This window comes from Acinonyx jubatus, chromosome E2 (genome assembly GCF_027475565.1).
Source record: "Acinonyx jubatus isolate Ajub_Pintada_27869175 chromosome E2, VMU_Ajub_asm_v1.0, whole genome shotgun sequence".
Classification (NCBI taxonomy): domain Eukaryota; kingdom Metazoa; phylum Chordata; class Mammalia; order Carnivora; family Felidae; genus Acinonyx; species Acinonyx jubatus.
The window spans coordinates 27,604,819-27,631,311 of NC_069396.1; the positions used below are offsets into that span (position 1 = coordinate 27,604,819).

Consider the following 26,493-nt stretch of genomic DNA (forward strand, 5'->3'; position numbering starts at 1 on the left):
ATTGTGGCCAGGTGCTGTCTTGCCCTAGAAAAAGTCTATGCAATCGCCCAATGGCAGAGGTTCAGAGATTATGGCAAATCACAATACATAGCCAGTGCCAGGTTTCACCGCACTCTGGTGTCTTTGTTCTAATACCAGCAAACATGGCTGTTCTCAGTACGAAATTGTTGAATGTTGACTGTAGGGTATATGTGTCTGTCTGCATGTTCTTCAGCCACTGAGTGGACAGGGAACCACAAGCACCTTCATGCTCAGGTATGCACGAATACAATGGGCATCAAAGAGTTTGCCCCCGTGCCTAGGCCACTGAGACTGCTGTGAGCAAAGCTACTCTTGGATATCACCAAGTCAGAGACAGCATTCCCTACCCTCCTCCCCAGGTTCCTACGCCATTTATAGCCCACGACTTCTAGCCTAACACCTTCCTTCCTTCTCCTTTTTTATGGCCATGCAACATTCCATCATATATATATATATATATATATATATATATATATATATATATATATATATATATCTCACATCTACTTTTTTTAAATGTTTATTTTATTTTATTAAAAATTTTTTTAATCTTTGTTTATTTTTGACAAAGAGAGAGAGAGAGAGTCAGTGTGAGCAGGGGAGGAACAGAGAGAGGGGGAGACACAGGCTCCAGGTTCTGAGCTGTCAGCACAGAGCCTGATGCAGGGCTCGAACTCAGCAACCGCGAGTTCATGACCTGAGCTGAAGTTGGAGGCTCAAATAACTGAGCCACTCCAGGTGCCCCTATGTTTATTTTATTTTTGAGAGAGAGAGAGCATGAGTAGGGGAGGGGCAGAGAGAGAGAGGGGGACAGAGGATTTGAAGTAGGCTCCGCACTGACAGCAGCGAGCCTGATGCGGGGCTCAAACTCACAAACCATGAGATCATGACCTGAGCTGAAGTCGAACACTCAACTGAGCCAACATATGCCACATCTTCTTAATCCACTCATCTGTTGATGGACACTTGGGTTGCTTCCATATTTTGGCTATTATGATAATGCTGCAATAAACATAAGAGTCCATCTATCTTTTCAAGTTAGTGTTATATTCCCTGGGTAAATATCCAGTAATGGAATTACTGAATCACATGGTAATTCTCTTTTTAATTGTTTTGAGAAGCTGCATGCTAACATAGTGGGGTCTTTTGAGTTCTGCGTGACTTTTTTAGGACAAAATGAGCTTTCCACCTTGCTGTGATAGGTTCACGTCACTCAAACCAAGGCTGGGACTAGGGTGAGGCAAAGGATACACTCATCTTGGGCACAAAATCTAAGAAGCCAGAAAAATTAAGTAGTCAAGATAAAGATTTTAATGAAATAGTTTTAGAAATCAGACTTAGGGAATCAACGAGATATTTGTACACACATGTTCATAGCAGCATTATTTACAACAGCCAAAAGGTGGAAGCAACTCAGGTGTCCATCAGTGGATGAATGGATAAACAAAATGTGGCATACATGTACAATGGGATATTATTCAGCCTTGAAAAGGAAGGAAACTCGGACACCTGCCACAACATGGATGAACCCTGAAGACGCTGTACAAAGTGAAATAAGCCAGTCATAAAAGGACAAATATTATTGTATGCTCTCTCTTACTTGAGGTTTCTAGAATAGTCAAATCCATAGAGACAGAAAGTGGAATGGTGGCTGCTGGGGGTTAAGGGAGAGGGGAACGGGGAGTTAGTGTTTAATAGGGACAGAGTTTCAGTTGGTGAAGATGAAAAGTTCCGGAGATGGATGACGGTGGTGGTGACAGTCCCACGACCATATGAATGTACTGAATGCCCCCAAACCGCATACTCAAAAATGGTTAAAATCGGAAATATAGGTTATGTATCTTTGATCACAATTTTAAAAATCAAAATTAATACAAAAGATCCATAATGAATGCAGTGTCAAAACTTTAAGGAAAGACTAGGTCAGTATTACTGATTTCTCCCTTGTGTCTCAGGCTCCAACATGGCTTTGTCAAAGTCTATCCTGTGGCAGAGAAGGCGACAGCCCTTTCCCCCCAACATGTTCCTTTAACCACTCAGTGCTGCCTAAAATCACATCTTCAGAGGATACACCTAGGGGGAGAAATTTATGGCAAAACTGGACCCAGAACCCAGGTCAAAAATTCCCATTCTAATAGGGGGATTCCATTGACTTTGCCATTTAGTCAAGTACACAATAGTAAGAACTAGCTAATAAATTTCCTTCCTAAGAGTAAGCATTCATCATGAAGAAAGGAAGAAGTATGTAGGCATTAGGTAGGAGGAAAATAAACTTAGGATGGGGAGACTGAGGCAACAGTGAGAACCAACTTTATCATTTGTCCCAGTGTGGGCGACTCTGACCAAGGATTTGGGATGGCAGGACCTGTACCCCAGCCCTGGAGGGAGCGTGGATTAAAAGCAGCTGTGGCTTGAGCAGAGTCATGGCCCTGTGGCCTGGCCCCCTAATTTTCTTGGGGAGGGTCCCAGCCTGGGAGATGGAGGGTGGTTATGACGACCCCTCCCAGAAATGTTCGGCCTCACTTCCCGGGAGAGAGCTGGTGGAGGCCTCTACATTCACAAGAGAGGCAGGACAAGGGGTCAGCTGGCTTGGGCAGGAAGGCCTCACCTAGGTTGCACGGACTGAGCTGCCCCTTCACTGGAAGGACATGAGGCGCCCAAGGCCTCCTGTTAGCATCAAGGGCTGAGGCAGAGACTGGCATTCTTGTTGCAGGTCAAGGGCCTGGGGAAATGCACACTTGAGGACACAGCCCTGGCCATTGTCACGGCTCAACTCCAGTGGGATCTCCGGCTTGGAGCACCTCAAACTCCAAGAGACGGCTTCACGGAGTAGAGGGGAGACCTGATCTACCATAGGAGTCAACTGTTAAATGTTTAGGAATTTTGCAAGCCAGTTATTAAATGCAGCTATTATTAGAAATTAAATGACGTAAGTGATATTAAAAACAAACTTAACTCAAAACGTCACTTCCGAATTATTTCACTTGGGGTTATTGGCATCCGCTGGATCTGTAGAGCAGCCATAACTATAGGGTGCCATGCTACTGTGGGTCTCTTGCCAACTTTGCATTCTGAGACATCATGTTGGGAGCTTGAACTTGGCCATGGTCAGAGTACTTACGCCCCAGAAGTTAGCAAAGGCTACTATATAGCAGGCTTTCCGCGCTGCCTGATCACAAGAACTGATTTTTAGGCTTCTGCCAGCACACCACTGACTGGGAGCCCGAAATCTAGCCCACTGGCTCCACCAACCCGCCCATGGCTTCCTCCACCTCCCCCAGACCTCCCTTCCCAGCTCCGATGGCACCTCTTCCAGGAACCCTCCCCTGAGTTCTTAGCCTGAGCTCCCAAATTCTTTTTCACCTCTTCTGTCCTCACATAGTCAGTTTTGTACTTCAGCCTGGCCTTTTCTCCTCCTTAGACACTTTTTTCTTTAATTATATATTTTTCTTTCTTTTTTTAAAAATTTTTTTTAACGTTTATTCATTATTGACAGATAGAGACTGAGCACGAGCCGGGGAGGGGCAGAGAGAGGGGGAGACACAGAACCCGGAGCAGGCTCCAGGCTCCAAGCCGTCAGCGCACAGCGTGACGTGGGGCTTGAACTCACAAACCGTGAGATCATGACCTGAGCCGAAGTCGGACGCCCAACCAACTGAGCCACCCAGGCGCCCCGTAATTATATATTTTTCTTTATTATAAATAGAATTTGTGCTCATTAGAAAACATAATTCAGACAAGCAAAGTAAAGCAAAGCTTAGCAGCACCGACGGTCCCACTCACCTCTCACCACCTACAACTGCTGTGTGCACCTTAGTTTCTATCCCTGCAAACACTTTTCCTCGTATCTAGGTGATGATTAGTATTTATTTTTAAATGAGATCCTATTATACAAATTCTTTAATAACAGCCTTTCTCCTTACTTTTTTACTTCCTGCCTTTAAAAAAAAAAATCTCTACAGCAATCGGTACATTTACACAAGATCTTTGTTTAAAAATCTGTACGTGGGGGAGCCTTGGGTGGCTCAGTCGGTTAAGCGTCTGACTCTTGGTTTCGGCTCAGGTCATGATCTCACACTTCATGAGTGCGAGCCCCACGTCGGGCTCTGCATTGACAGCGCGGATCCTGCTTGGGATTCTCTCTCTCTCTCTCTCTCTCTCTCTCTCTCTCTCTCTGTGCCCCTCTCCCACTCCCTCGCACTCTTTCTCTCAAAATAAACACATAAACATCAAAAAAATAAACATCTGCACAGTGTTCTACTCGGCAGCTGCTTTATGATTTATTGAACCCTACTGGACTGGACTGGACACATCCCTTCATGTATAGCCTTAATTATGTCTTGAGTTTAAACGCCTTGCTGGGTAACGAGCATGTACGTGAGTCTCCCCAGTATTTTCCCATGGCTGTGTGGATCCACACGCACACACACACACATGCCACATTTTTTACAAAAATGGGTTCCTACTACACATGCTTCTCTGTGTCCTGCCACTTAAAAATTGTTTTATTATTTTGATGATGATGATGATGATGTTGCTAATACGTCCTTCCTAGTCATTTGGTGCCTGCATTGGTCTCCTGCGGCTGCTAGGACAAAGCACCAAGAACTTGATAGCTTAAAACAACAGAAATTTATCCACTTACAGTTCTGGAGGCCAGCCGACTGCATTCGGTGTCCCTGGACGGCACTCCTGCTGAGGCTCTAGGGTGATCCCGTTCCTCGCCTCTTCCGGCTTCTGGCGGCTGCCAGAACGCCTTGGCTTGTGGCCACATCTCTCCAATCTCAGCCTCCGTGTTCATGTTGCCTTCTCCTCTTCTGTCCATGAGTCCCATCTCCCTCTACTTCTCTGAGACTGCATTTATGAGCCACCTGCCTAATCCACGGTAATCTCATCTCAAGTCCTTAATCACATCTGCAAAAAAAAAGAAAAAAAATATTTTGTGGCCATATCAAATAACATTCACAGGGGCCAGGGATCAGGACAGGAATATCTTGGGTGGGGGGAAGGCATTACTCAGCTTGCCACAGTGTTTTTTCGGGGAGAAGCCTATACAACATGACCCCACTTCCGTAAAGCAGATAATGATGACAGGCCCAGAGCTCGGTCTGTACAGGATTATTTGTGAGGACACACCCTAGATTGTGTTGTAGAGGCTGCTAGGCAGTCCTCCCACCCTGTCCACACTGGATTATTAACTTGTCACCTGGGGCAGGGGTGGGAAGTAATGTTACCCCTGAGATGCAGGGGATGGCCTAGCTCCTTGTGTTTGGTCACAGGCAAAGATGAGGCCGCCGTGTCTGGGGGTCTCTAAAGAAACGGAAGGACTTCTGAATGAGAACAAGCTATGTGTGACTGCCAGCACGGGTCACTCACTGGCGGTGTGATCGGATGCGTCACGTAACCTCTCAGAGCCTCAGTTTCCTCAACCATGAAACGGGCTGAGCATACCCGTTGTGCGAATTCGAGGAGCTATTGCTTAGTACAGGCCTGGCCCACAGTTGGCTCCAGCGGGGAGGAAAGCCACTGCCCATTCATGTATTCTGCCCCAGCGAGGCCTTGTCACCAAGGCTGGCAGCAGAGGGAGCCGCCCATCCCTGGAAGGTGAGTGCCTGGCACACAGGAGGACTTCGGTAAGGATTTGCGGAGAGAAGGATCTGAGAAGGAGCTGGGATTTTTTGTTAAATGTTGCCGTGGCCTCCAGGCTGGCCTTGGGGTGGTGCAAGTGGTGGCCTTGGACATGAGGACATCTGAACAACACAAAGGCTGTAGGGTCCAGCTGCCCCTCTGATGCCCACTATGGAGCCTCAGAGAGGCCCATTCCCCACAAGCCCAAAGGTTTAGCAGAATTCTGAACAGGCTTAGGACTGAGAAGAGTGGAGACAGACAGCTACAGAGCAGCCTTGAAGAGACCCAGAGACAGAGTGACAGAGCCGAGGCTGTGGAGGAGCCAGAGGTGGCCAGGCTGGCTGACTCCCAGACGTCCAGGTGCCAGAACTCCAGAGACAACTGGCAGAGGCCTGGGGGAGGTGGAGAGGGGCACAGAGAGACTTCGGGTGGCCTCCAGCACCAGGCTCAGAGTGGAAGTGGCCTGGAGTGCAGAGGCCCAAAGATCCTGAGGCTGCAGGTTGAGGAGCCGGCGAAAAGAAGGCCCCGCAGCGCCGTCTGCTGCCCCCTAGTGGCTACTGACCAACCAGCCGCAGACTTTCCGCCAGCCCAGTCTCCCTCGGGTAGAGCTGAGGGCTGGGGACAGGGAGGCGGCTCACACGCATTCTGGTGTCACTGTTAACCGCAGGGACTCAAGATGCGCACACACCCGATGCACCCCTACCCACGCACCTGCCCAGATAAAGCAGCGCACGTGCAGATAACCTTGTGCACGCGTGTGCACAGATATGCCCACCCCCGTGCCCACACAGGACCCCTACTCACAGGCTCTTACACAGCAACCCCAGCGACATGTGCCTCTGAGACCCATTTGCCCACACACGTTCATGTACAGCCACAGGAACCATCCACGGCACATATGAACAAACGCACTGCTGTCCCTGTCTTTTTTAAAAAAACATTTTCACGGGCCATATGTTCACAAAACTCTTGGTGTTCAGTGTCTCCGGGACGTCGATCATTCAAGAACTACGATCATGATTTTTGTCATCTCTGTATGTGCTTTTATTTTTTTACACCACGAGGAAATTCTTTTCTAAGCTATTTTAAACGCTTTAGAACTGCACTGTGCTTTATTCAGTCTATTATTTATTTAACCTTTGAAACTGACTTGGCTTTTTACTTAAATATATTTTTAAAGGGAACTTTATATTCTCACTTTAAGTGGAAAAATACACTTAACTAAACCATTTAAAAAGAAAATAGTTACTGGTGTTCGGGTGGCTCAGTCGGTTAAGTACCTGCATGACCTCACGCTCTGTGAATTTGAGTCCCGCTTCGGGTAAACACAAGTCCCACTTCGAGTGAGCCCCACTTCTCTCTCTCTCTCCTTTTCTCTCTCTCTCCTTCTCCCTCCCTCTCTTTACCCCTCGTAGGATTCTCTCTTCCTCTGCCCCTCGCTCACCTGCATGCACCCTGTCTCTCAGAATAAATAATTAAATAAATAAAAATGTATAAAAAAATAACATGGTTATTAAAGGGTTCTACCATGGACCCTCTAGATTTGTTCTGCATGCCCATCCCAGGTCACCCCTGCCGACTTTGGAAAGCACTGCATTATTCTGAGCCTTGTGCCCCCCGTGTGGTGGGCAGAGCAGGTTTGATATGTCCCCGGGGGTCTGTGTTATAGGTACGGAAGCAGGAGCTCAGCATGGAGGTTCAACTTCCCCGGGGCCCCATGGCTAGGGCTGAAACCAGCTCTCCTGTCCCCACACACTCTGCCCTTCCCAGGGGACGACCCCTCTGGCCTCACCCCTCCCAACAGCTTCCTGTCGCAGGCCAACCCCAGCAAGAACACAGCACCGCCTTCCCTGCTGTCTCCCCGGTCAGCCTTACTCTCTCTGACCTCGCTTCCCCCAGTCCTGCTCTGTCATCTACAATCTCCATAATCCCACTATTCTCGCTCTTGCCTATGCTTTTATCCCCCGTCCCCCATGTCATTGTCCGTCCACTTGTTCCCTCGCACAGTCTCTGTTATCCCACCAGGATGGAAGCTCCCTGAGGGCAGGGATCACCCGGCACCAGGTCGGTCCCCAGTGGGTGATCGTTGAGTGTGGACTGTAGGACACGTGTCCGCCCGCGTGTTCTTCAGCCACTGAGTGGACAGGGAACCACGAGCACCTTCTTCATGCTCAGGCACGCACGAATACGATGGGCATCGGAGAATTCGCCCCTGTGCCTAGGCCACTGGAACTGCTGTGAGCCAAGCTACTCTTGGATGTTACCAAGTCGGCGACAGCACCCCCCACCCTCCTCCCCAGGGTCCCATGCCATTTATTGCCCACCACTTCTAGCCTAACACCTTCCTTCCAGTTGAGGCCTCCTCTTCCGGCAAGCTTACCCAGCCCCCTCCCCAGAACGGGAGACCTTTGCAAGGCACAGAGCGAGGCCTTCCCTGGAGCCTCCCCCGTATGCTTTCGGTCTGAAGCACAGGCAGAAGTGCCCCCTGAGTAAGGGACACAGCCTGCCTGGAAGCCACCTCCCACTGGCCAGCACGACACACAAGGAGAAGGAGCTGGACCTGTAACCTCCAGAGCCGGGACCCAGTATCAGTCAGGGTTCTTTCCGAGAAACAGAACGGGTAGGAGATTAATGTTTTGTTTATTTCAAGGAAGGGGCTTACGTGATGGTAGAGGCTGGCTGGGTGGAGGCTGGCCCGGCAAGTTGGAAGTCACAGGACAGGACGGCAGGCCGACCGGAAACTCCAGAGCTTCTCCGCTGCATTCCGTGGGCAGAACTGCTGCTTCCTCAGGGAAGCTTCTGTTTTGCCCTTCAGAACTTTCAGTTAATTGAATGAGGCCCGCTCGGATTATAAAGGATAATTGCCTTCACTTCAAATCTACTGATTGTAGGGGCACCTGTGTGGCCCAGTCGGTTAAGTGTCCGACTTCGGCTCAGGTCATGATCTCGTGGTTCGTGGGTTTGAGCCCCGCGTCAGGCTCTGTGCTGACGCCCGGAGCCTGGAGCTTGCCTCAGATTCTGTGTCTCCCTCTCTCTGCCCTTTCCCTGCTCACACGCTCTCTCTCAAAAAATAAGTAAACATTAAAAAAAAAAAGATTAAAAGAAAATCTACTGATTGTAAATATTAATCTACATCTGCAAAATACCTTCACTGGCAACACCTAGCTAATGGTTGATTGAATAATTGGACCTAGCCACATTGACACGTTAGACTAACCTTCCTCAAGATCACCCTTTGTCAATTCAGTACCCACGCACATGTTCTCAAACCACACTTAATCCCCAGATAAAGACAATAACAGAGTCATGATTGCATTCAGTGTGATGCAACTCCTGTGTTTAAAACAAAAAACATGCTGACCTTTTTCCCAGGAAAGGATGCCAAGTCCTTGGGTGATGATTACTTTGCTCCTGGATATCCTGTAACTAAAATCCTGTGATGTGACGTTAGGTATTATTAATTCACCTTATGTTAGAAGATAAGGAGATAAGGGAGGAAAACATAGGTAATATACAAGTTTGCATGTGCGTATAAACGTATACATAATATGAGGAATATTCATGACAGCTACAGTCTTCATTTCTACAACTAGTCACATGGTTGTAATTGGTATTTGCAACTCTCTTCTACCACTATTCATTCCATGTCCTCAGCGAGCACCTCAGATGGTTATGGTTCTCTACCTGGCAGTGGGGGGTGGGGGGGGAGGGGCAGTGACCCTAACTTTCACTCCCGAAGAGTCAAGGCCATTAGTAATACTACCTGAATTGGGTTGTAACTTTCCATTGACTTTAATCACAGGGCATGGTACTAAAAGACACCCTAATGGATCTCCTGTATTCCCCAAATCTTATCTTCATTGCACAGTAGCAGCCTAATGTCTTCCTGATAGCCAGGATCAATCCACCCAGCCAATAGAACAACTCCCTTCTTTGCCTATTGATTCAGAAGCATGAGGACCCCAAAGTGGCCAGGCGGTAGTCTTAGCTTCCAGTTCAATGGAATCATCGTTGTGTCTCCTAACAGAAGCATTGCTCTCTGTTGTGGGTTTAACTGTGTCCCCCAAAGCTCATGTCCATTCAGAACCTTGAAATGTGAAAAGGGGCCTTTGCAGGTATAAATCCAATGACTGGCATCCTTATAAGAAGGTCATATAAAGCCAGAGACACAGAAACAGAGGGAAGAAAGCCATATGAAGGAGGCAGAAATTAGAGTCACACAGCTACAAGCCAAGGAGCACCAAGAATTGCTGGCAACCACCAGAAGCTGGGAGAAAGGCCTGGAACAGGTTCTCCCACAGGGAGCCCAGAAGATCCAAACCAGTAATTTTCTAAATATTGAGTGACATGAAGTACATTATTTTACTACATTTAGCTACCTGCTGTGGATGCATTGACATTTCTGCCACATCCCCCACCCGTCAGCTGTCTTAAGCCTGATCTGTTGTCTGAACATTCCCCACTTTGTCCTGGTGCAGCTTGGGCCAATCTGAACCCTTGTCAGCTGTCCTTAGGAGCATCTTCCTGGAACTATTTTGGGCCCATGGAATCTGGAGGTTAGGGGTCACAAGCTGACCCCACCTCCTTTAGAAACAGGAGCTGGGCATCTCGCCAAATGGTGATGCCCCCTCCTCTGAAAATGAACAGGCTTTTCTACCCAAGACTTGAGTATGAACTCCTAATGATCACTTTCATAAATCGCCAAAACTAAATACCAAGCATGCCAAGAATCCAGCTTTGAGGCAGGAGGCGGCAAATCTCACCTCTGCGCTTTTGCTTTCACTGGGACCCTTCATCTCCTCAGATTCCTTCCATTATTTCAGACCCACTTCCTCACTCGCAAAACCCTCAAATCTGCAATCTCAGGTCCGTTCTTCCGTCAGGCAAATCCTGCCTTCTTCATAACTTGTCCATAATGGCTGCCTTCTCGTCGCTCCTCTGCTCTGGAGGCCAGCGTTCTTTGAAACTCCAGGCCACTTAACTCCTGGCACGATTATATTTACTGGCTTTTTAAGGCACAACCGTATGCAAAATACCTTTGTGTCTACCCAGCATCTTGCTTTGAATTGTTCAATGAAGGTTTATTTGATGTAAATGTTTTCAGTAATGATTCGTTTAAATGATCACAACACCATAGCATAAGAAGTGATTTAGTGTGCTAAAAACACACTGCCCAGGCCTTTAGCATTCTGCCTGTAACATTATTTGTGTGAAAAATACACAGGACTGTGCTTTTAAGATTAGTCTTAAATAGTTAAAAGATTAAAATCACAAAAGCAAGCTCAGCTTACAAAAGCCTGATATACGAGCAGGTGTAACTACCGCAGAATAGTCAAGGTGGAAGGTACTTAATGCCTTTTTTAAGAAAATTTTTTAAAGGAGGCTCCATGTCCAACATGGGGCTTGAATTCACGACCCTGAGATCAAGTCACATGCTCTACCGACTGAGCCAGCCAGGTGCCCCAATGTTACTAACTTTAAATCTGGGGTTAGTGTATCAGCCAGTACTGCTGAAAACAGGGAATGGGGACAAACACAGTATATTCTTAGTAAATTAAAACTTTCATGGCCTTACCTTATCATTCTTTATTGGTACAAATAGTCCTTTTATAAAAAGGAGCAAAACATTCAGATTACTTGCAAGTCAGCAACTCAACTATTGACCCTCCAGTGACAAGGGACATGGAGCAAAATGCTAAGATGACAGGAGTCTCTTCCACGGTCATTCATAGTAAAACTTTATTGAACAGAAAACCCAGCAAAGGTTTTCACCTCTGCGAAGTTCCCTTGGTTTAAAGTAAAGCACTGCATTTTAAAAAGCAATTATACATAAGTCTTCCCTAGAAAAGTCCTGCTAAAACATGTCTAGCAATTTCATTGATTATATAAAGTAGTACACTTAGTGTAATTTAAACATTCCAACAGGAATCAAATCGTACCAGCAGAACCATTTCTGCATCTATGAGATCTATGTACAAACACACATGCAGACACACACATCTGAAAAGTTCCTCAGGCATAAGCATGCGACACTAATGCCTCCTACTTACAATGCCTATTAAACTACATACAGTATATATTAAAGCTCTTCAGAATAAAGACAGGAGAAGCCTTGGGCAAAATTTTTGTTCATCAATTTGAATCATGGCTTCACGTCTTCGTTTCTGCTTTTGCTTGACCACAAAAGCATGTCCTTCTCCTTGTTGGTTCTTTACTAATTCTGTGCCACTGCCATGGCTGGGTGAGGAAATCTAGCTGGAGCTAGATGATCCAGTCCACGCCTGTCGAGGCCTCCAGCAGCCAGAAAGCAAGCACCATCAGTTTGCTATGGCTGGGGGACCTTCCGGAAGAAGAGAGGCAAAGAAAGTCTTGAAGACAAGCCAGGCTGTGCTCATAAATGAAGGGCTGGTCTGCTCGTCATCCAGTACGTCCCTGTCCGGAGGGAGGTGGTTGGGGTCTTCGATTTCAGGATCGGGACCTTCCTGCAGTTATGAAATACAATGAGAACACAATCAGGACCGTGATAAATACCAAATAATGTAATAATGTTAGGAGAGGGCAGACTAAATCCCTGGCCCCATATTCAAAGCAGCCAGGCAGACAGGACCCCAGGGAATGGTGTCCTAGGCTGGATGGAGTTCTCAGGCCTCACAGCACAACTGTGCTAGTGACATTCTCACAGTCCTGAAAGTTCCTGGCAGTAACATTAAAAGAAAGGAGGTAACTACATCTTTATTAAACTCATGAGTTAAGTTAACCACTTCATTAACTATGAATATTCTAAATTTGGCAGTATTCTGAGTTAAGAAACAAAAATAGAAACCCAAGGTGATAATCTGTATTATAAAAATGGTAATAGTAGGGTGATAATTAATAATATAAAAGAATTCCTTTAGGATTATGCATTAAACTGCTTTATAAATCTAGGGAAGTTCTCTAGGACATCTATTCTGTGAGACATGCTTATATTCTTAATCCTTAATTAGATTAACTATCCATTAGCTGGGGTGCCTGGGTGGCTTAGCCAGTTAAGCGTTCAACTTCAGCTCAGGTCATGATCTCATGGTTTGTGAGTCTGAGCCCCATGTTGGGTTGTGCTGACAGCTCAGAGCCTGGAGCCTGCTTTGGATTCTATATCTCCCTCTCTCCCTGCCCCTCCCCCACCCATTCTCATTCTTATTCTCTCTCTCTCTCTCTCTCTCTCTCAGAAATAAACATCAAAACAAATTTTTTTTAACAAAAAAAAATTATCCAATAGCAGTTTCCATGATAGAACACATTGTTACAGACCACTGAACACTCAAAAACAGTGTGCTAAAAAAACCATTATTTACATATGCCAAAATGCAAACTGCCAAATGCCAAAAAATACCTGATGGACTTTATGGCACATTCAATGTTTTTTAAAAATAGCTACTGCTCGGGGCGCCTGAGTGGCTCAGTCAGTTAACGTCCAGCTTGGGCTCAGGTCATGATCTCACAGTCTGTGGGTTCGAGCCCCATGTCAGGCTCTGTGCTGACAGCTCAGGGCCTGGAGCCTGCTTCAGATTTTGTGTCTCTCTCTCTCTCTCTGCCCCTCCCCCACTCATGCTCAGTCTCTCTTTCCCTCCAAAATAAGCATTAAAAAAAACAATAGCTACTGCTCTAAGAATAAATTTGAAAAAATCTTGAAACTTCCGCCTAATGAAATGGTAAACCAGGAGGCTAAATATCTAAAGGTTAAGGATTTGAGAGCCCGGCACTTCACATCAAGCTTGCTGGACTCCAATGGGAGTTCCTTACCTGTAAGTTATTGTTGGGGTCCTGATTTACAGCTTCATGAGGAGGACCATCATTGGGGAAGTTCTGAACTGGCCTCTGTCTAAATGGAAACCATCCAACGTGATGCCTTCAAAGGAAGCACATAAAAGCTCATCTTAGCTAATCACAGTGAAATTTACTCAAGAGTTTGAGTCTTCTTGATCAGATAACGTTCCCCTTGCTCCCCTCCTCCAATCAGAGCAGTGCTCTATAAGCTCACAGCGGGCAGATCTGCAGAGATGCTCTGTCACACCATCTCCTAGACTTCCTCACTTGCCCATTGGCTTCTTCAAGGTCACTATGGGGACTATGTTTTATTCACCACTGTATGCCGGGCAACATTAACAGCACACAGTATGTGCTCTATAAATGCTTGCTCATCCAAACTAAACTTTACACATGAAAACCTGAACCGGGGGATGGGGGAGGGATAAATACACACACACACACACACACACACACACACACACACACACACACAGAAGGACTGGGATTATATGTAATAACCTAAGATAATAATACCTAAATTTGATCACTTAAATATATGATTCTAGAGACTATAAAACTTAAACTGACTAGAAGTTTTATTTGGAAAATCCAATTAAGTGCAAGTTTTGAAGCAAATATGACAAAATATTAGTAATGATTAATTCTGGATTTATGAGTATTTTTTATTTTATTCAGATATTTCTCAAGATTTTTAAAACTAAAGTAAAAATTCTTTTTCACCACAGAGGAAATATTTGTCTGTCTCGACCACAAAGGAGGACATGTCACTCAATGCCAGGGTTTCTTAACTTTGGCACTACTGACGTATTGGGCTAGGTATTTACTGGGGGGCTGTCCTATGCACTGTAGGATGTTTAGCAGTATCCCTGGCCTTTACCCACTAGATAACAGCAGGACCACCCCCTAGTTGCCAATCAAAAACGTCACACTCTGGGGATGCAAAATCATCCTGGTTGAGAACCACCACTCTGAGCTAAGGACAAGCCAAATGTCAGGTCTGTACAGGTTCCTTGGCCCTTTAGAGCTATGCTGACAGTCAGTGCCTGACCTTTATCCTGGAAAGCAGCAGCTGCAGCTTGGTAAACATGTTTTTATTCAAAACAAATCAATTTTCCCTTCCATGCCTCAGAACGGCCGTTATTATTGTGGTTCATGAGCCTGGCAGGTACCTTATCTAGAAGAAAACAGAATGTTCTCCTTGCATTCACACACGATTGAGGTGTTTTCAGCAGTGCCCAAACAAGCCATCAGTTCCTTGCATTGAAAGTGCCAGAATGATATGCTATTGAAATACACTTCCATTAACAATGACTGAGACTGCTCAGAAAGAGAAAAATCTGTACTTGGCTTGAGTCACCATGCAGTGTTAATTTGTATTAAGGGAAAAAAGGAAAGCAAAATCATGTGCTTACAGGTACATGACAACGGTGGCCCCCATGACCATGAGGAACCTGCTCAGGGAGGAGTAGAAGTAGAGGATACTGAGAAAAACGGAAAACGTGGCTGCTGAATAGGTCCAATCCAACCAATCTCGATTTATCTCATCATCTTCTTCCACAATAGGGCCACCTTGTGCATTCATCCGCAAATTTTGATTCGCCCCGGGATTAACCACCACTGGAGGAGCAGCGTTCTGATTAGCTGGCTGGTTCTCGGCTGGAAACTGGTTGTGAATAGGGGCTGGAGCAGGTGCAGAAACCACAGGTATCTCTTGTGCACTTGGTGAGGGGACAAAAGCCCCTGAGGCAGCAGTGGCTGCTAAACTAAAATAAAAATGATAGAGGCAGATACTGTTGAAAGCAAATCACCGTGAAGACTGCTTCTCATAATCTTATTTACGCAGGGTCTTTTACTGTTAAGAACTGTCCGTAGGTACATGAAAAACCTGACTTTTAAGTTAGTGAAGAATTTCTTTACTAACAGTCATATCTATACATGCCTCTTCTGCTCCTAAGAGAGACTGGCCGTAAATTTCATCTGGAGTTAAACATTAAGGCCACGATGAAAGTATGGTATGTTAAAAAAACTAATTAAACCTTCCGCAAAACTTTAAAGCTACCACATACCGAAAAGGAAGTAAAGTAGGTACAGACACAAACACTCCTGAATTAACACACGATTTAGGTAGCAGATATCATTTATACTCTCCTCTGCCCACCGAACCAGACAGAACAGAGCTCTGCAGAAACTGATGAAAGTACACTCCTTCCTCCATTCCTAACCCCGGGCGTGCCTAGCATGACGGGAAAGGACTCACTATTGCATGTAGTACTGCCGTGCGTAGATCTGCTGGAACCAGGAGAGCTGCAGCCAACCGTAGGTAGTATAGCCCGAGAAACCAGGCCCCAAGCCTTGGAAGGCTGGCTGGGCAGCTTCAGGCCTACAAAACATTGTTAAAAAACACTCGTTTTGACTTGGTTTGGTATGAATAAATGAAGTTTAAATGACAATAAGGATTTCAGGTCAAAGAGACAAAAACTCCATGACAGCTACATGGGAGATTACTGTGCGATGCCCCCGTGTGACCCAAGCACGGAAAGTGCTGCCAAAGCCCTCCTACCATGGTCCAGACCCCAGAGAAACGAGCGCCCGGGGCCAGCACTGGGTTCTCATGCCATGTCGTTGCTATGGCATATAAACAAGCTGGACCCTTTCAGACTAGATGGATACTCACTCCCGTTTTTCATTTGCTGAGTCTCACTGCAGCTCGAAACCCACTGTTTATCCTTCAAAGGACAGCTCTAAAAAGCCACATCTCTCTCAAAGCCTTTCCTGAAGGAAACTCCCTCTTCCTTCTGACAGCCATTTCTCCCCACCCCTAAATCTGACTACATGGGGGCAGAGTTCTGTGTATATGTGGCATCACTCATACATGCTTTCTGACCACCTGTGCCCTCTACAAGCTGCTGGGTTGTTGCCTCACTGGATTCCCGACAACCTTGTGGGGAGGGGGCTATCCCCTCCATTTCACAGAAAGGAGTCTGAATAGAGCTCAGGGAAGACAAGGGATTTGCACAAAGTCACTGAGTTGGTTAAATAGCATGCTGGATTTGAGACCTGTTTGACACCAAACTCCTGTTTCTTAAACAGCCTAGGGCAGAGCATAGGAGTGTCATCTTTGGCCTTGTGTGCCTTAACAGAGTGAACTCCTTTGGCAGCAATTTGCAAAACTGAAACTATAAAAACTTATGGTAAGATCATGAATGGATTATGTCAACACCTCTGCTGGTTAACTCCCATCCTTAAACAAAGTTATATGTATTGACTGTTCAATAAATACGTGTTGGATAAAATCGGTAAGCTTTATCCAGGTGAAATTCACATAGATATGGGCCACAATTCTCAGGCTGTATAGCCAGAATAAGGGAGGCAATTTTAAGTGGTTCTATCCAATTGTCCAATTTATAGGCTGACAGTCTTTTACCCAAATTCCCTACCCAGAGTGCTTCTAAAATGGTATTCCAGTTCAAGTAGGTCTTGGTAGAATACTGGTTTTGATCATTCAAAAAAGTTGCAGTGCAAGGAAATGAGACCATAACAAAGTGCTTTTGCAGCTCTGATGAGAACAGCATTGTAGATATACAAGATAACTCTATGGTTTTACTCAAGTATGTAGGGGTGAACTGACATGATGTCTGGGAATTACGGCAAAAGGAAAAAGCAAAAGAGGAATAGATGAAACAAGCATGGCAAAACCTTCATCATTATTGGGCCTGGGGGACGGTTATGCAGAGATTCATTGCACACTTCCCTCTGCTTTTGCGTGTATTTGAAATTTCCATGAAGAAAAAAACAACTCCTCATTCCCTAAAGACCTGACTTGTCAAAATTAAATATTAAAAACTAGTAGGAAAAGGGAAGCAGGGGAATGGAGGGGTTATAGAATTTCAACTCATAGTTAATGATTTTTTCTCATAAGAACTTTCATAATAAGGTGTTCCAGGAGTTATGAAATCCAAACATCAGAGCATTTAGTCTAGAGCTCTAACTGCTCTAAAGAAACGATCTTTTTTCTAGCACCACCAACTCAGTTCTTGGCAGAGCATTTCTTAAACAATTTTTCACCTTTTGTCACCCATTGTTATGATAGACAAAGCACAAAGCTACTCAGCAAAGCAGCTGCGAGATGCTTACACCAGCTGTTTCCTCTGCAGCAGCACTAATTCCCTATCATGAGGTCAGCACAATGCAAAGCATCTCCATGTGGGAGGGGAGATGCCTACGTTGTCAACACACGCATCCCTATATTTATATGTACTTAAAAGGCTATGTATTAAGAAGAGTTAAATAAATAAAAAATCTTTAAAGTGAAACCCTTAAAGCAAAATTCTGTACATTAAGTTCTGCGACTATATACTATCAACACACTTTATTCTTAAAACTGACGCAAATGATACACATCCATGTTGTATAAACCTGGTTCTTTATTATGACACTCACCTTGAGATGTTCTCCCATCCAGAGGGAGAAAGGTTCCGAAGAATCTCCCTTTGCCTTAAGCTATCACCTGAGGAATCCCCAGGATACTGTCCCTGATGAAGACCAGCAGGCTGCTCTGTGGATTCGGCAACCTAAATAAGTGGAAGATGAACATTAAAACAAAGGATCTGATGCAACAGTCTGCAACCAAACTGAAAGGATTATTCTGCTGTGAATGGCTTATATCCCTCACCCCGACCTCTGAACTTCACAAAATTGAATAGATGCAGTGTTATGTAAAAAATATTCTGAAATTTGTTCAACCCAAATTCAATATACAGATATTCTTTAAATCCATATTTTTTCCTAGAATAACTATGCTGTGGTTTCATTAAAATCTTCCAATGAAGTTATCACTGGTGAGAAAGCATCCTGATAATGTTCTACAGATCCTACAGTGCTAAATTTACTAAATCAAGAAACCAAATCTGACCAACAAGATTTATAAATACAACCCAGCCAGCAACCTAAAGGAAAGAATGTTTTATGCTATGTTCAGATGTTTTAGGAAATAGAGCTGTAATGCTAATTTACAGTCCATCACTACACTAGAATATTATTACTATATATTCAAATCAACACCATGAAATGAAAAATAAACAATTTTGACTGTCAAATGTAAGTCTTTAGAGATCACTTGATAGAGATTGTGGTCTTTTCCTATCCAATTAAATAAATCATGATGAAAATTTCCAAAGAAGGGGTGCCTGGGTGGCTCAATTGGTTGAATTTCAACTCAGCTCAGGTCATGATCTTGTGGTTCGTGAGTCTGAGCCCCATGTTGGGCTCTGTGCTGACAGCTCAAAGCCTGAAGCCTGCTTCAGATTCTGTGTCTCCCTCTCTCTCTCTCTCTGTCCCTCACCTGCTCATGCTCTGTTACTCTCTGTCAGAAATAAACATTAAAAAAAAAAAAAAAAATAGAAAATTTCCAAAGGAAATATATTCACTTTTGTACTGTTTATAAAAATTAGTGATTCCTTAGAAGAAATTTATTATGTGCTAAATTTAATAAAAACCCATTTTGAGTGCCTTGCTAATTCAGAGATCTGGATTCACAGCTATTGTAGGTCAAATTATGTCCCAAAAGATACAGTAATGTAGAACTCTACTCTTCTACTACAACGCTAATGGCATACAGTCTACTACTGTAATAATAAACACACACTTGTATTGATAAGTTTCTCATTCTTTATTCTCACTGGGGAGAAACAAAATTTTACTTGATAAAAAGGTAATAAAATCTCTTCAGAGTTTTATCCAACTCCCTTTATTTTTACCATGTGGGTCTGAATGACACAGATGGTTATAATCTTGAAAAAGCAGACATACCTTTGTACTGGTCTCTGACACTTTTGAAGGACCCTTCACATTGCATACCAGATGCAAAACATGCCGTTTTTCCTGCTAAAAGTAATAAGGAGGTACTTTAGGACCTGAATTCAACCTTGTAAGTGCTTAAACATTCAAAAGTTAATGTGTAAATGATGTACCTTTGGAAGCAAGTCCTTGAGACACTGGTGATCCAACAAGAGCTTCCCAGAATAAATTAACCTCTGGTCCTCTGGACGCTTGTCATGGAAAGAAAGAGAAGCACAGGTCAGTACTTAGCTCACACAAGTTCCCAAATACAGAAGAAACTGTTTTATACAAACAACTTGAATATGTGTGTTTTTTTCCTAGAATCACAGGAAAACATTTTTTACAAAAGTCTCATATACAAACCTTTCCTTTAGAAAGTGCTGAACTTTGAATTTCTAACATGCAAATAAATTTAGGATGGCAAATGATCTCTAGTCCACAAAACCACGGCCAACTACTTGACTTTTAAAGTCCTAAGGAAATTCCTTTCTGCCACTAAAAACACAAATTTTATTTGGGGATCCTACAGCCTAACTTCAAAACCTGGTTTGGTCTCACACAACAGTCAAAGTACTCCCAATCAAGGTCAGCCTTCACCGAAACGACCTCGTACTGTCCTGAGATAACATAAGGCAATTCTAAACTAAGCTCTCAAAGAGACTTCCCAAAATACAAACCCTGTTATAGAGAAGATGGTGTGTAGGTACCATTTCATATAACCCTGTGAGATTTAGTATCCCTATGTGAAGGGAGGAAAAGTCTGAAATTGACTTGTCCACAGTCAACCTGCTGTTGAAGAGTCAAGATTCCAAACCCACTTCTCCATTCCAGTGATTTCAAAATCACAGGGACTCTGCACACTTTCATACAAATCTGATTTTTAAAAATCTAGTTTTAATTCCTTTAAAAAACATACTTAAAAATAATGGCATCAAATGACACATACCAAAGTAGGTAGTGATCACCAAACAATGCCAGAATAAACAATTTTGCAAAATTTGGTATAAAGCCGCTCCTGCCAAGTAGCTGGAGATTATAAACCAAACTGTTTAAAACAATCAAAACAATAACCGCATCTATTTATCTGCAGAAATCAGGACTTTTTGACACTGTGCACCTAAAACAAACTACAGAACCGAAGTGGATACTGCGTTCACCACTGTTCTGATTGACTTTATAGGGAAATCCCATGCACATAATTTTGTAAAATGCTACTGCAGAGGTGGGATCCTACATTAAAGAGTTCCACACTAGTAAAGGTTTTGAAATCAATAGGTGCCTGTAATTTAAATTGTTTTCCTTTTTAAAGGGCTGACTTGATATTCTGTGCCTTTACCTAGAAAGCTCATTTGAAAAAAAATAATAAATGTTGAACTATTATAAAAGTAAGACTTCTCAGGTTAGAAACCAAATGCTGAGTGCTCTCTAGCCATAATTTTTAAGCACCAATGTACACACCTGAGAGACCTTTTACAACTTTGGGTCTTCAGACTTAATAGGAGTCATGTTTGTCACCCAAGGAAGCCCTTAAGGGAAGCTCTCCTCCAAAACACTGCCTTTTACCAAGTGATGCAACTAGAGACTACGCCAATCTGTATCTAACACGGCCACCTAGTTTCTTGGAAGCAGGTGCAGTGAAACTACAAACAGTCCCAAGGTGAGTGCTAAGGAAATGCAAGCTTATTAGATAAATACACAAAATTCAAAAGAATAAGTCAGAAGGAAAACTCACTTCTACATTCCACCTTGAAATCAGGAACAAAAACCACCTGACCCGTGAGCTACCACACACTGCAACTCTTCAGATAATGAGGAACAATTTCACAGTGTTTTTGGGTCCCCATGCTTTCTCTGGTCTGATGGGGATTTACACTTGTGGGCAGTAAAGCACACTGCTGACACTTACATAATATCAGACAGAGTAGAAAGTAAATACAGGAAGGTCCAGCTCACAGCCTCCATCACGTGGTGGGGAGAGAGGGCGGTGCTAAGGGTGATGTTGACAGATGTGTCAACCAAAACAAAGCGAGGAAGTCTGTAATTGAGGGGCCAAAGTCTTAAAACGCAGACTCAGGAAGACTCTTGCCGCCTGCTTCCCTTCTAACTCACTCTACCCAGAAAGCGCCAGGGGACTAGGCAAAGGCTGCGGAGTCCGGCGCGGCAGGGAGGGGCCCCGGGCGGAAGGTGGACAGGGCGGGGAAAAGCCACGTCTCGCTCCTGGGCGTGGGACCTTAAGTACACACTCCCTGGGCGCTCACCATGGCTCCCTAGCACTGGCCCAGGGAGCCTCCTCCGCTCCGCACCGACACGCTGCATTCAGAAAATTCACTTCCAACCATTTCCGTGTCCTCGCTTCTATCCAGTGGATGCAATCCTAATGCGGAACACCTAGTCGCCCTGTCTTTTCGGGGAAACTGAGGCTGAGAGGGTGAAATAATTCACCCAAGGTCAAACTGCTGTCTCAGAGGCGTGGCTAAGGCCGGAAGCCAGATCTAGGGGACGGGGCAGTGGTCCGGGTTGGGGGGAGGGGGCGGGGAGAGGGGCTGGGGTACAGCGGGAGGCGAGGTGACAGGGGAAGGCGAGACGACGGTGGCCTAGGACGTGGAGGTGATGGCCACTGGGCAAGGCGAGGCGGCGCCTACAGCGGTAGGACAGGGAACGGGGAGACCCCAGCCAGGGGAGGTGAGCGGGTGAGGGCTAGCCGTCGGGGGAGAGATGGCGAAGGGAGAAGAGAAGCTGTAGGGGAAGGGGAGACGGACGCAAGGAGGGCCGAGGTGAGGACAGCGGGGCCGGGAGTGGGTGCTGGCAGCGGGAGTCGGGGGCCCCTCTCACCGGGCGCTCGGGATAGACGCGGCTCAGATGGGCCTTGAGGCGGCCCACGCTCCAGCTGCGGTCGCCGCTCAGCTCCAAGTCGCGGTGGCGCTGGTTGGGACTCTTCACCAGGAGCGTGACGGGCTCAGGTTCGGGCTCGGGCTCGACATCCATGTCGGCGGCGCTTGGGGCTTCCGCGGCGCTCTTGAGATGCCAGGCAGGCGGCGTCGCAGCCGCCCAGCAAACCCCGCAACGACTGTACGCGCCTCTGGGACGCGCGCCCCCGCCTCGGGCGCCTTTTATAGGCACCTCGTACTCGGGCTCTGCGGCGAGAACACTCTGTGGCTGCCTCCCATTGGCTGAGGCGGAGGTCACGGCCCTAACGTGGCCCAATCAGCGCCCGGATCCGTGGGCGGAGGGACGGGCCGAGCACGTGGGCGCGGGCTGATGCAACCCGCCGCCGTTGCGTCACCCGGAGTCGCGGCCGCGGCCCCGGAGCTCCCGTTCGGCGGCCATGTTTGGGTGCGCTTCGGCCCTGACGGAACCGGCGTGCTACGTAGCTTGGGCTGCTCCCGGTGCCTCGCGGAGGGTCTGGCCGGCGGACCGCCGGTTTGGCGGCCTCTGCAAATTGTTTCCTCACAAAGCAGCAATCCCCGCCTCTTTTCACCCCCAGCCGCCGAGGCCCACTTCCCCTTTCCCTGCCCTGGCGCTCCAACCAGCCCTGCTAGGGAGGCCTCCCCACGCCTACCGCCGCCCCAGCCCAAAGAACGGCTGGGTCGACCCGTTTGCGAGCCCACCCTGAAGGGCAGCCCCACAGGCCTTCGCAGGGCGAGGAGGAAGCCTGGCGGATTCTTCCTGGGGCTACGGACAAAGGCTTCCGAGCCGCACTTGCCACTTACTTCGTCTGTGGCCTCAGACGTGAACCTTACACCCTCAAGCGTGGGACATCACCTTTGTGCCTGGCAAACGGGCCACAGTCCAGCTTAGGCTAGGAGACCCTTGCAGAAGGCCTCGCCTCAAAGGATACTAACACATGCTTCCTTTAAATTGCAGTTGAGACAAGCCAGGGAGGGTTCTTAGTTAAGGCCCCTCTGACGTAGGCCCCCTCCCTCCCTCCCCTCTGTAGGAAAAAAAGATCTTGAAAAACAAAACTGACATTGCACGGGCCCCATCCTTATTCCAGTCCTGTTGGAACATCTGTTTGTGCAGGTGTCGGGAACTTGACAAGGGCAGGAGGCTAATGGGAGGAGCCTGGTCTGGTTGGTGCCTGTAGTACCACAAACCGGGCGCCCTGAAGGACAGAAATGTGTCGTCTCGCAGTTCTGGAGGCCAGAAGTGGGACACCAAGGTGTCGGGCAGGGTTTGTTCCTTCTGAAGGTTTTGAGAGAGAATCTGTTGGAATGCTACTCTACTAGCCTCTGGTAGTTTGCAGGCAGTCTTTGGAGTTCTAGGGTGTGTGGCTGCATCATCCTGTCTCTGGCTTCGTGGTTACATGGCGTTCTCCCGGGTGCATACCTTCACATCATTTTCCCTGCGTGCACGTCTGTCTCTGTCCCAATCCCCCCTCCATCCACCCTTTTTATAAGGACACCAGTTGTAATGAATTAGGGTCCACTCTAATGACTTCACCTTAACTTGATCATGTGCAAAGACCATATTTCCAAATGCGGTCACATTCACAGGTACGGGAGTTAGGACTTCAGCATCCTTTTACACAATTCAATCCACAACAGTCGGCCTTACTCTAACACAAAACTAGGATAGCTTCTCCTTCTTTTTTTTAATATTTATTGTTGAGAGAGAGAGATACACACCGAGCACAAATGAGAGGGGCAGAGAGTGAGAGAGACACAGAATCCGAAGCAGGCCCCAGGCTCCGAGGTGTCAGCACAGAGCCTGACTTGGAGCTCAAACTCAAGAACAGTGAGATCATGACCTGAGCTGAAGTCAGACACTCAACCGACTGAACCACCCAGGTGCCCCTCGGGTGGCTTCTTTTTCAGCAGGCTTTATGTTAAGAAGGGAGGTGGAGGGCTTTAGAGAGAAATTGTCCCCACGGTGCTTCAACTTTTTGTGATTGGCTTTTGTCTGCTGAGGAGGATCTCTGTCCCTTTTCATCAGGGCTGGCTTTACAGAAGTGGGACCTATACAGTCATGTGGAACCCCACTCTTGGTTTAATGCTCTGCTGTTACCATGTGAAAATTCTTAATAAATTTTGAACAAGAAGTTCTGCATTTTCCTGTTTCCCTAGGTCTCCATAAATCATGTAGCTGGTCCTGCTTTTCATACATCAGGATGGAAGAAGGTGACTGATTATGATCTGGTAGTTTTGCACCTAGCTAGAAGCTGACAGATGGGGCCAGGCCATGTAAAACAAGCAGAGGCCTTAAAGGAGGCAGCCAGGCAGGTGATATTGACTTCCCTGGGAAATTAAGTATGCCACATGGCATGGTTTCCTCTAGCCTGCAGTGACAATTCTTAGGACCCCTTAAGACAGCCCATCCACTTGTACCCAGTAGTAAGAAAGTAAAGGGGTGTAGTTTTTTTCCTTAGGGCAAAGGGAATCTAATTTCTGTGATTCCCTTTTATCTTCCAACAAGAGAGCTCCTTTTATTTTTATTTTTTAAGTTTATTTATTTTGAGAGAGAGAGAGAGAGAGAGAGAGGGAATGCTTGTGAGAGCACAAGTTGAGGAGGGGCAGAGAGAGAGAATATCAAGCAGCCTCTGAGCTGTCAGCACAGAGCCCGAAGCGGGGCTGGAACTCACACACCATGAGATCATGACCTGATCCAAAGTCAAGAGTCAGGTGCTGAAGTGACCATCCATCCAGGTGCCCCTAGAGAGCTCCTTTTAAAGGACTTTCGTGATTTTGCCTATAAGCATATTTAGAGAAACATTGCCACAAATAGGAAGATACATGGCCATAAACATGCCAGAAATAGGAAGATAAACATAGAGTGACCCTATTCTTAGTAACCTTACAAACAGTATGGGCGTGATAAGACAGTACAAAAATACAAACATAAAGGACAGCCCAAAAGTCTCCCACTTTCCTGAAGGAATCATGATTACATTGAGGGACTCCGCAGTGCCAGGAGGAGAGGGGGAGTCAGAGAAATCTTGATGGAAAAGGTGGAATCTAAGCTGAACTTTGAAGGATGCATGTTTGAATACAAATAATAATGGCGGCAATTACTGATTAAGCCCAACAGGGTGCCTGTATACAGAATTTGTGTAGGCAGTATAACTCAGTGATTAAACTCGGGGTCCCACATCCAGACTGCCTGTTTTCAAACCTAGCTTTTGCCACTTGAGAGCTACGTGACGTTAGGCAAATTACTTAATTTCTCTGTACCAAATTGTCCTCTTCCGCAACATGAGAAAAATAATAGTATCTACTTTGTAGGATTGTTGTCAGGCTTGATGAATAGAACATTGCTGAAGGTCTTGCGACAGATCCAGACAGTAAGTGCTCAACAAATGTTGGCCGTTAGTACTTAGCAAACTGAAACAAGTCCGGCCCAGTCGTCTTTAAACCTGGCTGTGAAGGAGGATCACCCAAGGAACTCTCTTGTAAAGTGAAGACCCCTGCAAGACTGAGTATTGGCGAAGCTATGAAGCAATTGGAACTCTCATACGTGGCTGACAGGAGTGTAAAATGGTACAACCCTTTTGGAATTCGCTCTGGCAGTTTCTCATAAAGTTAAACACACTCCTCCCTACAACCTAGCCATTTCACTCATGGGGATTTATCCCAAATAAATGAAAGACTGGCACAAGAACATTCAAGACAGTTTTATTCCTAATAGCACCAAACACTGGGAAACAGTCTAGGCGTCCATGACCAGGAGACTGCATGAACAAACTATGGAACATCCACACAATGGAATACTACTCACTAATAAAAAGGAACCACTGGGGCGCCTGGGTGACTCAGTCAGTTGGGCGTCCCACTTCGGCTCAGGTCATGATCTTGCGTTCGTGAGTTGGAGCCCCACATCAAGCTCGCTGCTGTCAGCCTGTCAGCACAGAGCCCGCTTGGGATCCTCTGTCCCCCTCTCTCTGCCCCTTCCCTGCTTGCACTCTCTCAAAAAATAAATAAACCTTTTTTTTTTTTTTTAAAAAAGGAACCAACTACTGATACAGGCAGCAGCGTGAATGATTCTCAAAACCATAAGTGAAAGAAACAGACACAAAGAGTACATATTATAAAGTTCCATTCATATGAAACTCTAGAATAAGGAAAGTTAATCTATGGTGACAGGAAACAGATTTATGGTTGCCTGGGGGGTGAGGTGACAGAGATTGACTTGGAAAGGACACAGCAGTGGTGTGCCGAGGTCACCTGGTCCTGGGTCACAAGAACGCACTGTGAACCTCTTCAG

At 46.0% G+C, this 26,493-nt stretch overlaps 1 protein-coding gene across 3 annotated transcripts; it reads right to left on the reverse strand.

The window, feature by feature from the left end:
* Positions 1 to 11,363: 11,363 nt before the first annotated feature.
* HERPUD1 (homocysteine inducible ER protein with ubiquitin like domain 1) lies at positions 11,364 to 22,400 on the reverse strand. 3 transcript variants are annotated; one of them, XM_027044404.2, is made up of 8 exons: positions 22,129 to 22,400; positions 19,428 to 19,505; positions 19,267 to 19,338; positions 17,899 to 18,029; positions 15,716 to 15,838; positions 14,871 to 15,221; positions 13,432 to 13,537; positions 11,364 to 12,131 (listed from the first exon to the last, which is right to left on the reverse strand). In XM_027044404.2, the coding sequence occupies exons 1-8, from the start codon at positions 22,279 to 22,281 to the stop codon at positions 11,967 to 11,969; spliced, it is 1,179 nt and encodes a 392-aa protein (XP_026900205.2). In that variant the 5' UTR covers positions 22,282 to 22,400; the 3' UTR covers positions 11,364 to 11,966. The 3 variants fall into 3 exon arrangements, with proteins under 3 accessions (XP_026900205.2, XP_026900204.2, XP_026900206.2); XM_027044403.2 differs by having other exon boundaries at positions 19,267 to 19,341; positions 22,129 to 22,399; XM_027044405.2 differs by lacking the exon at positions 11,364 to 12,131 and having other exon boundaries at positions 13,458 to 13,537; positions 15,028 to 15,221; positions 19,267 to 19,341.
* Positions 22,401 to 26,493: the final 4,093 nt, after the last annotated feature.

Bases quoted from the DNA above. Each gene is read 5' to 3' on its own strand.
- HERPUD1 (XM_027044403.2), bottom strand. From the start codon at position 22,281: ATGGATGTCGAGCCCGAGCCCGAACCTGAGCCCGTCACGCTCCTGGTG. The intron at 19,342-19,427 runs GTACATCATTTA...TATTACTTTTAG, and splicing joins TCAAGGACTTGCTTCCAAAG to CAGGAAAAACGGCATGTTTT. The intron at 15,222-15,715 runs GTGAGTCCTTTC...TTTTTATTTTAG, and splicing joins CGGCAGTACTACATGCAATA to TTTAGCAGCCACTGCTGCCT.